We start from the raw sequence: 14,857 nt of genomic DNA on the forward strand, positions 1-14,857 counted from the left end.
TAAGGTTAGGGAAAGCTTTGGTGGTATGGGTAGGTTTAAGGGTAGGGGTAAGGGTTAAGGGATGGGTCAACAGTAATTACAGAAATTAATTACAGATGTAATTACATGCAGGTGTTTTTAAAATATAAGTACAATGTAAAAACATGTATGTACCCAATAAGTGCATTGTATCAAATGATTAATTTAAATGTAAGTACATAGTAGTTAAGGCCACTTAATATAAAGTGGGTCCAATGTTTATGTATTTATTTATTTTGTATTTACAACAAAATACAGAGCAAAAGGAGCAATACACTACAAAAAGGGAATAAAGGGGTATAAGTGTCAACGCAATAAAATATGAAGATTTTGAAATAAATGACTGCATATAAACATTTTACACTTTAAAATATCACAGTGAGAGAGATATGAAAGAACATGTTCACTGAGCAGATGAAGCTCAATCAGGTTCAATCAGGCTCCAGCAGAGAAATACAAAACTGTCTGTACACATTACTATAACAGATACTATAACATTACTATAACAGAACAATCTACAAACATACACAAAACAAAAGCACTGCTCAGAGGACCTGGAAAAAAACCATTCATTTCCCTTTTTTGAATGATGTCACCAAAATTGTATAAAACCATTGTATTAAATTGTATAATTGTATAAAACCATTAATTTCCTTTTAACAGTCCTTCAACAGAAGCACATTTTTATCAGTGTCGCATAACGACTCCTGCGTACACCACATCTTCCTCCTCTTGAGCTCTCTGTAAGAAAACACACCACAGATGTAGTTATTAAGAACATTACTGAACATTTATCATTATTTTAACTTGTACACACAAATACACATCTAGATCAGATCAGACTTTTAGCTCAAATAATACACACACATACAGAAATAAAGTTCCTACCGATTTCTGTGCTTTCCGTTTGTAGAAGGTGGGATCAGCGTATGTGATTTCTTCACCGCTCTGAACTGCTTCAACAAAAATGACAATTTGAAATTATTGTTGCTTTTTCTGCAGCACTGATTCATTATTTTAATAATATAATACAGGGCTGTGGGATGCTTGATTCTGATTGGTTTTAAGGTATGAACCATGTTTTTATTAATGAATAAAAGCAACAACAACAACAAAAACATGAATCATGTTTAAATGATGGTAACCACAAATTAATTATGGTTTAACTGTTTTTTTTTTTTTTCGATTCAAATGTGCCAAGACAGAATAACAACAGCAAAAACAATAAAAAACAATTTACTATGATAAGGGTGTATAATAAACAAATTGGTCTGCACATCAATGGCTCCATTACTAGCTTTAAAATTACATGTTTGAATTAGTAACAGAGGCTTATAATGAGATGCATAAGAAATTAGGCCTACAGACAAGAGTGCATTAAAAGCATAGTTTAGCCAATAAATAAATAAATAAATAAATAAATTCTGTCATCATTTGTTCACCCTCAAGTTGTTCCAAACTTGTATGAATTTCCTTCTTCTGATGAACACGGTAGAAGATATTTTAAAGATTGTGGGTAACCAAACATTCATTAATTTCTACAGTATTTTCCCCCATACTATGGAAGTCAGAAGCTACCGTCAACTGTTTGGTTTCCCACATTTTTCAAAATATCGTCTACTGTGTTCATCAGATAACAGAAATTAATATGATCTCATACAGTCATGACTTCTAGCAGTGAAACTTACGTACTGTGCCTTTAAAAACTTGTATTTGTACAGATATCTCAGCAGTAGGGAATACTTGCCCTCTTGGTGTGTTTTCCTGCAGATGCAGAAGATCCCGACTACAGCTACAATCAACAGAGATCCAGCAGCAGCAGCAGAGATCAGTCCAATGTTCAACGAGGATACGCCTTGATACAGAGTAGATACAATGAAGGGTTAAAGCAAATAAACCTGTCAATCTAACCTTCAGCAAACATTATATCTGAACTATATAACTTCAGAGATCAGTTCAGCAAATATATCAGCGCTGTTGTACCTGAGGCACATGGCTGACAGAGTTGAGTGATGTTGAGATGTCTGGTCTGGTGGCTGATGGGATTGTTGATCACACAGCTGTAGGTGTTGTTATCCTGATATTCCACCTCCAGAGGAAGAGAGAGACTGATGCTGAGATCAGACGCTCTGATGCTGGAGAATGAACTGTTTCCTTTGAACCAGGAGAGAGTCACATGACTCACATTCACCACTGATGAACACACCAATGAACATGACGATGATGAACATTGTGAAGAGTCTCTGCTGATGACAGGAACAGGCAGACGAGCTGGAAAATGTTATAAAACATAGATAAATGTGTATTAATGAAGTAGAGGAGAAATCAAAACTGAAAAGTAGAGCATTTAAAAACAATCTGATATTGAAAGAACAGTGTACTTGTTCAAGCAGACAAAAGTGACACTGAAAGGCTTGAGATGAATTAAGAGTGTTGGAGTCAAGACCACCTCAACCAAGAACAAGTCGAGTCAAGACCAGACTATCACTCCTCAAATTCATCTGAAAGATCCACATTTACTGCCTGAGAAATATCTTTTTTAATCAATAATTACAATTAAAAGACACAATATAGAGCTGTTATCAATCAACTGAAATCACTAACAACAAAATTCATCTTAACACTGCAGAGATGGAACAGAAGTTGCATGTGAATTGGTACAATTACAAATGCATACATAATGTTGAGATTAATGCTTTAAAAATAAAAAAAACAGTATTCTTTCTTCTGATATTACTGAATTATAGGTTATTATTTGTTATAATATATATACTTTTTTCAATCATATCTTGAATTTTGTGGACATTTGTATTAATTTTGGTGACATTTGTAACACAATCCCTTGTTGATTTCTGACTCAGCACAACAATAACAAAATAAATTAAATTAGAAATAAGTTATTGATTACATTTAAAGCAGGAAGATTTACATCCACTCAAATGAATGATGTTAAGAAAGAAATCAGACAATGCAACGGCAATTTGAAATAAAATCCAGAGTCCTTTTAGTCTGACACCAAGATGTGATTGAGACCTTTAAAAAATGGTATTAAGACCAGACCAGTCTTGAGTACTTCAACACTAATTAAGAGATGTCATTTTTTTGAATAAAGCATGAAAATTTTCAGTTAATTATTTGAGAATATTTTTTTTATTATGCCTCATTTACAATCAAGCTGTAATTAAATTTAGAGGACTATTGAATAAAAATTATTCAGCAGCATATAATGAATAAATGCTATGAAATTAGCCTTAACAAAGGAGTCAGCAATGTTATTTCAGGTTAAACATTATTAATATGCTTACTTTCCTAACGTCTATAGTCAAAACTGAACAGAAAAGAAACACAAATCATCAAACAGGATAGTAATTCTCTCCTCACCATAGACAGTGAGATTGATCGTGTTGATCGTTGTGTCTCTTTCACTGCTGATGACTGTATAAAGTCTAAACTAAGACTGAAAAGTAGAACATTTAAAAACATACTGCTTGAGATGAATTAGATGTAATTTGTGAATAAAGCATGAAAATTTTCAGTTAAATATTTGAGAATATTTTTTTATTATGCCTCATTTACAATCAAGCTGTAATTAAATTTTCAGTACTATTGAATAACAGTTATTCAGCTGCATATAATGAATAAATGTTATAGCCTTAGACAAAGGAGTCAACAACATTATTTCAGGTTAAAAATTATTAATATGCTTATTTTCTTAAAGCCAAAACTGAACATAAAGAAACACACATCATTGAACAGGATAGTAATTCTCTCCTCACCATAGACAGTGAGATTGATGGTGTTGATCGTTGTGTCTCTGGAGACTGTATAAAGTCCAGAGTCTGTGGTTCTGCTGTTGATGATGGTCAGAGATCCAGTCTGATGATCCAGTTTCAGTCTGTCTCTGAATCTCCCTTCAGCACTTCTACTATAAAACACACTTTCTTTGTTCTTTACTCTAGCTATGAGAAACTCAGCAAACTTCCACTCGATCTCTTCATCTCTGTGTATTTGAGTGAAACTAGAGTTCAGAGAGACTGATTCTCCCTCAGTCACTGACTCTGACTTCACTGCATCAGCAACAAACACACCTGAACACAAACACACATACACAAGAGTCAACAGATTTACAGTTTTTTCATAAAACAAAATAATAAATAGTAATAATAAATATAATAAATATAATAATAGTTTTTTTCTCAATTCAAAACAATCATTGAATAAGAAAAATAACATCATGAACAAATGTCTGATAAAACATGAAAACGAAACATTGATAATAACAGAATGGTTTGTTTGTGAGCAAATAATAATAAGCCATAAAAATACTCACCAGTCAGACTCAATAAACACAAACAGATGAATATAAACATGTCAGATATGTTGTTGTGTCTAGATCAGAAAAGGAAATCCCAGCAGAAATGGGATGATAAAGGTATAAAGTGTGAGAAGATCAGGAGAGGACAGTGCTGTGGGTCTGTAGTGAAGCTCAGAGTGAATAATAAGCTCCTCTAGAGCACTTCCCTTCAGAGCCTCTGTCGCCTGTGGCTTCTCACTTATATGGGTTCATCTATAGACCTATTTGAGTCAAAACTTTTACCACCTTCATGTCTGTTAGTAGGGCGAGTGTTTAGAGCACACTGAAGAAGAACAGTGTCCAGTGTGTTCAGTAACACGGGTTATAATGGCTTCTGAAGTCTTAAACAGTGAAGTTTAAGAAGAATTACTGCTGACTGATGTTCCCATTCCTCCCAGTTCAGTCTTCAGTGTCACATGATCCTTCAGAAATCATTCTAATATGCTGATTTGCTGCTCAAGAAACATTTCTAATTATTATCAGTGTTGAAAACAGTTGTGTACTTTTTTTCAGGATTCCTTGATGAATAGAAAGTTCAAAAGAACAGCATTTATCTGAAATACAAAGCTTCTGTAGCATTATACACTACCGTTCAAAAGTTTGGGGTCAGTGAGATTTTTTTTTTTTTTTTTTTGGGAAAGAAATGAAAGAAATTAAAACTTTTATTCAGCAAGGATGCATTAAATTGATCAAAAGTGACTAAAGACATTTATAATGTTGCAAAAGCTTTTTATTTCAGTTAAATGCTGCTCTTTTGAATTTTCTATTCATCGTCTGAAGGATCATGTGACACTGAAGACTGTAATGATGCTGAAAATTCAGCTTTGATCACAGAAATAAATTACATTTTAAAATATAATTTTAAATTGTAAAAATATTTCACAGTATTACTGTTTTAGCTGTATCTTGGATCAAATAAATAAAACCTTGGTGAGCAGAAGAGATTTCTTTCAAAAACATTAAAAATATTACCATCCAAAAACGTTTGATCGGTAATGTACCCTAAACTCCAGGAAAATGGGTAGCAGGTACCAACAGAAAGAAGAAATACTTTTTTTTATTCGCATTTTATATATAAAGCCTAATCTTCATGTATGCTGATTCTGCAACTGATTCTTCATGAGCATCTAATGTTAGCCTAATTTATTATAACAACAGTCAAATAATAAGCACAATAAATGATTTATGTTTTAACCATGCCCCACTTTTCAAAAGCAAGTTTTGTGTTTGCTTTATGCATAACTTGTACATTAAAACCCCTAATGTATTAGAGAAAAATGCAATAGTTTGAACTTGTTTGTGGAAATAATATATAGTTCAGATTTATACAGTTCTGCTCATCTCTGTCCTGGTGTCAAATCATCCATCATCCTTCTTCCTTCTTGTCAAGTTATTGCTACATTTAAGACATATGCAGATCCTGACAAACTTTTAAATGATTTATTGTTTTATTTCACAAGAACAAATCTTTAAAATGTGCTCTTGACCCAAAATAACAATTAAAAAATCTCTCCTGACTAAAAACTAAATAATCTAACAAATATAATCACTTGTTTATTCAAAGGAAATGATTTCCACTTATTAAAGTCCGTCTGTTCACACTAAAAACATCATCATGAGAGATTAAAAACAGCAGAAAAAATTAAAATAAAAAAACATTTACCTATATAAAAAAATAAAAGTTAAATTAAATGAGCTGGCCATTAATCGTGGCTTACAACAAATGTTTGATCAATATCATGGTATTTTCTGTTGTCATAAATATAACAGTGAAATGGGGACAGACACATATCACTATATTCATTCATACTCCAATAAACTAATAAAACATCAAGGAAATTAAAAACATATCATAACCCTGACAATCTGTCAGACAACAATAATCTTATTAATGCTTTAATTTAGATAACGGTTTTCGAGATCATTATCTCATTGAGCGGGAAATCACTTTATATTTTTATTACTTTTTTATTATTCAGATGTCCAATTACAGTCAATAACAACAGAGACTGTGTATAAAAACAATGCCAGCAAGAACACAAGCTGTTATCGAGGCCAGAGGAAGACATTTTACATAAGAAATATTACATTTGTTGGTTATTATGTGTGAATAAAAACTATTGGTAACACTTATTGGTAACACAATAAGGTTCATTAGACAACATTAGTTAACTACATTATTTAACTTCTACAGCCTTTATTAATCTGTGTTAATGTTAATTTCAACATTTACTAATACATTATTAAAATCTTGTTAGCATTAGTTAATGCACTGTGAACTAACATGAACAAACAATGAACAGCTGTATTTTCATTAACTAACGATAACGAAGATTAGTAAATACAGTAACAAATGTATTGCTCATGGTTAATTCATGATAGTTAATACATTAATAATCTTCTTGTAAAGTGTTACCAGACTATTTATTGCCTAATAAATGACAATAATTTTTTTTTAGTTTTAAAGTTTTTGAAAGATAAATATTAGAATGATATGTCTTGAGTTATTTTGAGTTATTTCGTGTAATATCACATCTTCAGTTGTTCAAGATCATCTCTACCTTCCTGATATCTGATTAATCAGAGTTTGATGGATATTTCTGGACGCTCTTCTTCTGTTCAAGACTTCTGGATCTGATGTCATAAACCAGAACAGCCACAGTAGCCACGCCCACCAGAGCAGAGAGAGCCAATCGGATCACAGCTTCAGTGAAACCACAACAGTGGACTTGTGAGAGAAGAAATGAGAAATGTTAAAATAGAAATATTTAGTTTGTGAAAATATAAATAAACACCAGATAACATCAGTGAAGTACCTGCAGCACATGTGTGACAGAGCTGAGTGTTGTTGAGGTGTTGAGTCTGGTTTCTGATGGGATTGTTCAGCACACAGCTGTAGGAATCATCCACACACTCCAGATGGAGAAGAAGATCAGACCGGCTGCTGAGATCAGACACTCTGATGCTGGAGAATACACTGTTTCCTTTGAACCAGGAGAGAGTCACATGACTCACATTCACAGCTGAACACACCAATGAACATGATGATGATGATGAAGAGTTTAGTGAAGAGTTACTGCTGATGACAGGAACAGGCAGATGAGCTGAAAACATGACAGAATGAATCAGATTCAGTAGAAATCACTGTGATCTTCTGGATAAAATGATCAGCATCATCACAGAATTCTCCATCATTTTATCATATTCTCAGTAACATTATCTGGTGAATTTAGTCCACAGATGTAACAGGATAGTAATTCTCTCCTCACCATAGACAGTGAGATTGATCGTGTTGATCGTTGTGTCTCTGGAGACTGTATAAAGTCCAGAGTCTGTGGTTCTGCTGTTGATGATGGTCAGAGATCCAGTCTGATGATCCAGTTTCAGTCTGTCTCTGAATCTCCCTTCAGCACTTTCATCATAAAACTTGCTCTTGTTGTTCATTACACTAGCTATGAGAATGTTTCTAAACTTCCACTCGATCTCTTCATCTCTGTGTATTTGAGTGAAACTAGAGTTCAGAGAGACTGATTCTCCCTCAGTCACTGACTCTGACTTCACTGCATCAGCAACAAACACACCTGAACACAAACACACATACTCGAGAGTCAACAGATTTACAGTTTTTTCATAAAACAAAATAATAATAATAATAATAATAATAATAATAAACAAATAAATAAATAAATAAAAATCTGCAGATCCGCTCTTCACTAATTTCAATGTATAATTCAATAATGTCTAATAAATTAAACCTTTGATTTCAATGGATGAGAAAAATGACTAAATAACATCATGAACAAAGATAATTGAGTTCAGTGACAAAAAGTGAAAATGACTGAAATAATATGATGGATTGTATGTGGACAAATGATAATAAGCTTTATACAGAAATAAAGCCATAAAATACTTACCATTCAGACTCCATAAGCACAAACAGATGAATATAAACATGTCCATGTCATTTATATTTTTTGGCATTTCGGTGAACAGTTTCAAATTACAACAGTTCCTATTTTCCCAACTTCCTAAATTTTAAACAACAAAAAGCCATAAATGTGATCATAAAGGTTGAAGATCTGGAGATACAGCGACAGAAGAGCTGAAGGGACAGATAGTGCTGCAGGTCTGTTGTGAAGTAGAGGAGTGAATCATCTGCTTCTGTGTGAAACCACTTGATGACATCACAGCCTAATCCTCATTGGTCTAAACTGTTGCATTCTGTTAGTGACCCCCATTTTTGTCACTTTCAAGAAGATGTTAAGATCTATATTAAATCCTTATCTACCTCCTGTAACAAAAAGGCTACTAAAACTTTGAATGTATGCTCACTTTTTGATGTCTTTCTTTAATCTTTATTTTGTTTTGTGGGAAGGATGTTTATGTGATCTGTTTAATTAATATTTCCTCATTAATTAATTAATTAATTTTTGTTATTTATTTATTTATTTTCTCATTTTCAATGTGATGTAATGTTTGGCCATCCCTGAACCCCTGGCTCTTTTCTCTTGGCTTATTTCTCACTTTTGTACTTTGTAAGCAAATGTTTGATATATATAAGTTGCATTCTGTTCTCTACTAAAACGTCAGAATAAGTTGTGATATCATGTTTTTACGTTTATGTGTGAATTTCCAAACAGTCTGACAGCGGGATCTTTCAAAATTATAATATACGCATGTTCATTTAGCCTAACTAAAATGGATGAAAAAGATCTTCATATCCATTTTCACTTAAAAGCAAAAGAAAATATGCTTGTTTGAGATGCATCGGCGCTGCGCAGACCGATTGGCGAATGACATCAAAGTACCGCAAGAGTGACTGGTGAGCAAACAACTCCTTATGCTTTTGAATCGTTCTCGCGGTACTTTGATGTCATTCGCCAATCGGTCTGCAAAGCACTGATACATCTCGAACAAGCATATTTAATGAGTATGAGGTCTCTGCGGAACAAAAGTGGGTGTTTCTGCATTTGTGGGGGTTTTCAAACTGGTGTGTGTTTGTAAATCATGCAATGAAAATGATCCCCTTCACCCGACCCACACTCTGACGTGGGCAAATCAGCTAATGCTCTCAGAAACGCCCCTCTGATTATGGCCTCACCCATCAATCATTAATGTCCTGCAGAGACCTACAGTGGGTATGGAAAGTATTCAGACCCCCTTAAATTTTTCACTCTTTGTTATATTGCAGCCATTTGCTAAAATCATTTAAGATGATTTTTTCCTCATTAAAGGGATAGTAACCCAAAAATGAAAATTTGATGTTTATCTGCTTACCCCCAGCGCATCCAAGATGTAGGTGACTTTGTTTCTTCAGTCGAACACAAATAAGGATTTTTAACTGTAACCACTGCTGTCTGTCATTCAAATAATAGGAGTAGATGGGGACTTCTTGTCTGACACTTATTGAAGTATATGGGCGATCAGATCTTACTAAATGAGTGCTGAACGGAGTTGGACATAGTCGTGTATTAGAGGTAAAAAATGATATAAATACTCCGGCAGTGATGTCTCGCCCATATACTTCAATAAGTGTCAGACATCACTGCCGTTGTCAAAGCGCGATCAGACATCACTAAATGAGTGCTGAATGCAGTTGGACATAGTCGTGTATTAGAGGTAAAAAATGATATAAATACTGTTCGGTTTCTCACACAAACCAATCGTTTCGTGTCTTAGGACATTAATGTGTCGTCACGAGCCGCAAGGTTTAATTTGGATTTGTCTAAGCAAGCTTTATTTACTCTTATAGCCGAAGTCCCCATCTACTCCTTTGAATGACAGACGGCAGCGGTTGCAGTTAGAAATCCTTATTTGTGTTTGACTGAAGAAAAAATGTCACCTACATCTTGGATGCACTGGGGGTAAGCAGGTAAACATCACATTTTCATTTTTGGGTGAACTATCCCTTTAATGTACACACAGCACCCATATTGACAGAAAAACACAGAATTGTTGACATTTTTACAGATTTATTAAAAAAGAAAAACTGAAATATCACATGGTCCTAAGTATTCAGACCCTTTGCTGTGACACTCATATATTTAACCCAGGTGCTGTCCATTTCTTCTGATCATTCTTGAGATGGTTCTACACCTTCATTTGAGTCCAGCTGTGTTTGATTATACTGATTGGACTTGATTAGGAAAGCCACACACCTGTCTATATAAGACCTTACAGCTCACAGTGCATGTCAGAGCAAATGAGAATCATGAGGTCAAAGGAACTGCCTGAAGAGCTCAGAGACAGAATTGTGGCAAGGCACAGATCTGGCCAAGGTTACAAAAAAATTTCTGCTGCACTTAAGGTTCCTAAGAGCACAGTGGCCTCCATAATCCTTAAATGGAAGACGTTTGGGATGACCAGAACCCTTCCTAGAGCTGGCCGTCCGGCCAAACTGAGCTATCGGGGGAGAAGAGCCTTGGTGAGAGAGGTAAAGAAGAACCCAAAGATCACTGTGGCTGAGCTCCAGAGATGCAGTCGGGAGATGGAAGAAAGTTGTAGAAAGTCAACCATCACTGCAGCCCTCCACCAGTTGGGGCTTTATGGCAGAATGGCCCGACGGAAGCCTCTCCTCAGTGCAAGACACATGAAAGCCCGCATGGAGTTTGCCAAGATGGTGAGAAATAAGATTCTCTGGTCTGATGAGACCAAGATAGAACTTTTTGGCCTTAATTCTAAGCGGTATGTGTGGAGAAAACCAGGCACTGCTCATCACCTGTCCAATACAGTCCCAACAGTGAAGCATGGTGGTGGCAGCATCATGCTGTGGGGGTGTTTTTCAGCTGCAGGGACAGGACGATTGGTTGCAATCGAGGGAAAGATGAATGAGGCCAAGTACAGGGATATCCTGGACGAAAACCTTCTCCAGAGTGCTCAGGACCTCAGACTGGGCTGAAGGTTTACCTTCCAACAAGACAATGACCCTAAGCACACAGCTAAAATAATGAAGGAGTGGCTTCACAACAACTCCGTGACTGTTCTTGAATGGCCCAGCCAGAGCCCTGACTTAAACCCAATTGAGCATCTCTGGAGAGGCCTAAAAATGGCTGTCCACCAACGTTTACCATCCAACCTGACAGAACTGGAGAGGATCTGCAAGGAGGAATGGCAGAGGATCCCCAAATCCAGGTGTGAAAAACCTGTTGCATCTTTCCCAAAAAGACTCATGGCTGTATTAGATCAAAAGGGTGCTTCTACTAAATACTGAGCAAAGGGTCTGAATACTTAGGACCATGTGATATTTCAGTTTTTCTTTTTTAATAAATCTGCAAAAATGTCAACAATTCTGTGTTTTTCTGTCAATATGGGTGCTGTGTGTGAAGGCAATCCTGCAACCTTTAGCCAAAAAAGCATAACGGCTCATGCTAAAGCAATCCTTCACGCTCCTTAAGATCACAAAACTCTGGACTTCTGGTTGTACCTAGGACAGTTAAGTCCACTAAAGAAGGGAGAGCATTTTCACATTTGGCTCCTAAACTCTGGAATAATGTTTGGGGCTCAGACTCGCTCACCCAGTTTAAATCTAGATTAAAGACACAAATGCATTTCATGACAGATCAATTGCACATATCTTTGCTTAATGCTATACAGCAGCTACGGTAATTATTCTCCATTTGCTTCACTGTTTTACCTCGGGACGCCCGTCTAGAGAGGACATCAGCTTCAGTTTGGATCCAGCCTCTTAAGAAGACCTCAGATGACCAACACCTGTGAAGAGACGGCGTCAACTCCTCCGAGGACTTCAGAAGATGCAACATGTACATTCCCAAATTTCTATATATCCTAATTATTGTTGATATCATTTTTCCAGGAGCTCATTGCTTCTACCTTAAAGTTAAATGCTAACAGTGTTATAAATGAATTGCCCAAATTATTACATTATTTGCTAACTGCATTCTTCTTAAATTGTAATTTTGACATGCATTCTCTGTAAAGCTGCTTTGAAACGATATGTATTGTGAAAAGCACTATACAAATAAATGTGAATTGAATTTAATTGAATTGAATTGAACTGAATTGAATTGAATTCTTAACGGAACCTAGTATTAATGATATGAATGTATCAATAGATGTTACTTTAAATAGGGACTGATTATTGTCTTTTATGTAATTTTTTACAAATCTTACTATTACACACATCAGTCTGTCTGTCTGGCACACATCAATGTGTACAATGTGTGTGTATATATATATATATATATATATATATATATATATATATATATATATATATATATGAAAGTGTGTGTGTGTGTACTAAATATTTAATAAGATTAAATAAGATTTGAAAATTACAAGTAATAATAATACATGCCTATCATGAATGAGATTAACTGTCTGATGCGTCAAACCACTCCAGACATTGGCTAAAATGAGTTATTGAGTAATTCATTAGAAAATCGAGTTTGATGTGGGTTCTTAACATTGAAAGTCAAGGCCCACAAAAGTAAATATAAAATCATTAATTTATATTATTCTAAATGTAAGACAACTCTTCTGTGATTATTAATACTTAAAGATTGTTGCATCAAGTTGGCAGAGTACTGTGATTGATTGATTTCTTTATTTAGTTTTACCATGTATTTTCTTATTGTCATATTCTTTATTTCTGAAAACTAGCCACCTTCACTTCATATTGCATATTTTTATTGTAAGCTGTGTTCCAAGAACTCAAAACTGAGCTTGAGCAAGAGAAAGAAAGAGAGAGAGAGAAAGAGAAAGAGTCAGAGATCCAGTAGAGTAGGTGGCGATAATGCTCCTAAGGAGTTGGTTGCCATTAAAAAGAAGAAGAAGAAGAAGAAAAAGAAGAAGAAAAGATAATTGTCTGGTCATCTCTATTTACTGATGATGGAGCAATCTGAAAAAGGGGAAGGATTTTATTGTTAAAAAATTACAGGAGGCTATTGCAATAGTTGAAGAATGGTCATATATGGGGTTTTAAATTCTCAGTTGACAAGCCAAAGATAATGCCAAAGATGGCATTAAAGGCCATATACAGTGGGTTGATTAGATCTGAATTAGATTATGGCTGTGTGGTGTATGGATCAATGTACAGGAGCTATAAAAACTACACCAATTACAGCACTACAGGTAGAGATGGAAATGTCATTAGAAATGAGAAGGATACAGTTATCAGTGAATTATTGGATTAATTTAAAAGGACAAAGCCAAGAACATCCAACAATAAATACTTTAAAGCCCTGTTGGGAAAAAGAGAGGAGTAAAACAAAAAATGGATGGATGGACAGTGATACATAAAGCAACAGAAATTAAAGTCAATCAGTTAAATGTTACTGTACTGCTAACAGTAATAAAACCTTGGTTACTTCCAGACGCTACAGTAGATTTTAGATGGTTAGAAAAGGTAAATGATGATAAGGCATGTAATGTTCAGACATATATTAATGAGTACCACAGCTATGTTCAGATACATTTACATACATTTACATTTATGCATTTGGCAGATGCTTTTATCCAAAGCGACTTACATTGCATTATACTATACATTTTGTATCTGAGTATGTGATCTACAACGATCTACAAAGATGCATCAGAGTTTAGATAATAAGATAGGATTAGCGTTTACCGTTCCAGAATTTCATTTATCAATAAAGTTTAGGATCAATGATGAGTTATCTGATTATACAGGGGAAATTATTAATATTATTAGCAACACAGTGGAGACAAGACCTTTGAAATCAGACAGTTCAAATCCAAGTTTATCATTGGCCAGCTTAAAATACAGTCACTCAAAAAGTAGACCAGATATTTTAATTAAAATAAAGCAAACATTATACAGAATTCAAATGATGGGCATTACAGTGGTATATTTATGGGTACCTGCACATATCCAAGGAAATGAAATAGCAGACAAGGCAGCAAAAGAAGCCATAAAAAACAATGACATTCATTTAATTGTTAATCTAAGTAAGAATCAAATCAAGAGTATTATTAAGAAAAGGTTGAAGGAAAGGTGGCAAAAACAATGGGATAATGAGAAGAAAGGTTGATGGTTTTACAGAATTCAAAGGAAAGTGGGATAGATGAGATGTGAAGGGAAAAAACAGGAGAGAGGAGATAATTATATCAAGGATGAGATCTCGACATACAAGATTAAACAGTATACTTTATAAAGTGGGTAAACATGATAAAGGAAGGTGTGAATTTTGTGGGCAAGAAGAAATGGTAGAACATGTTACTGTCAGAAATACAAGACTGAAAGAATGATTTTAATGCAAAATTTAGCAAAAATAAAAATGCAATTTATACTAGGAGATATTTTACAAAATAATTCTTGAAATGAATGTTAAAGTTGTATTTTTCAGTATATTAAAATGACTAATTTGTGGGAGAGATTATAATAAAGGGAGTAAGTCATTTTAATCCTCACTCCACACCAGTGGTGACGGTATTAATACACCATTTTGTTGTTTGTCAACCGCCCAAAAAAAAAAAAAAAAAAAAAAAAGAAGAAGAAGGCTG

General features: G+C 34.6%; 1 protein-coding gene across 1 annotated transcript; it reads right to left on the bottom strand.

Moving 5' to 3' along the window:
• Positions 1-3: 3 nt before the first annotated feature.
• Positions 4-12,138, bottom strand: LOC137002958 (uncharacterized). The gene is made up of 8 exons (XM_067362936.1): positions 12,006-12,138; positions 11,796-11,897; positions 7,642-7,953; positions 7,189-7,476; positions 6,999-7,100; positions 3,795-4,106; positions 2,002-2,289; positions 4-1,873 (listed from the first exon to the last, which is right to left on the bottom strand). Exons 1-8 carry the CDS (start codon positions 12,136-12,138, stop codon positions 1,662-1,664), a joined length of 1,749 nt encoding a protein of 582 aa, XP_067219037.1. The 3' UTR covers positions 4-1,661.
• Positions 12,139-14,857: the final 2,719 nt, after the last annotated feature.

The sequence above is a fragment of the Chanodichthys erythropterus genome, chromosome 3, assembly GCF_024489055.1.
Source record: "Chanodichthys erythropterus isolate Z2021 chromosome 3, ASM2448905v1, whole genome shotgun sequence".
Lineage (NCBI taxonomy): Eukaryota > Metazoa > Chordata > Actinopteri > Cypriniformes > Xenocyprididae > Chanodichthys > Chanodichthys erythropterus.

Coding starts and splice junctions, on each gene's coding strand:
- LOC137002958 (XM_067362936.1), bottom strand. CDS start 12,138: ATGTACATGTTGCATCTTCTGAAGTCCTCGGAGGAGTTGACGCCGTCT. Junction 11,898..12,005: donor CTCTAGACGGGCGTCCCGAG/GTAAAACAGTGA, acceptor TCTTTAATCTAG/ATTTAAACTGGGTGAGCGAG. Junction 7,954..11,795: donor AGTGGACTTAACTGTCCTAG/GTACAACCAGAA, acceptor GTTTGTGTTCAG/GTGTGTTTGTTGCTGATGCA.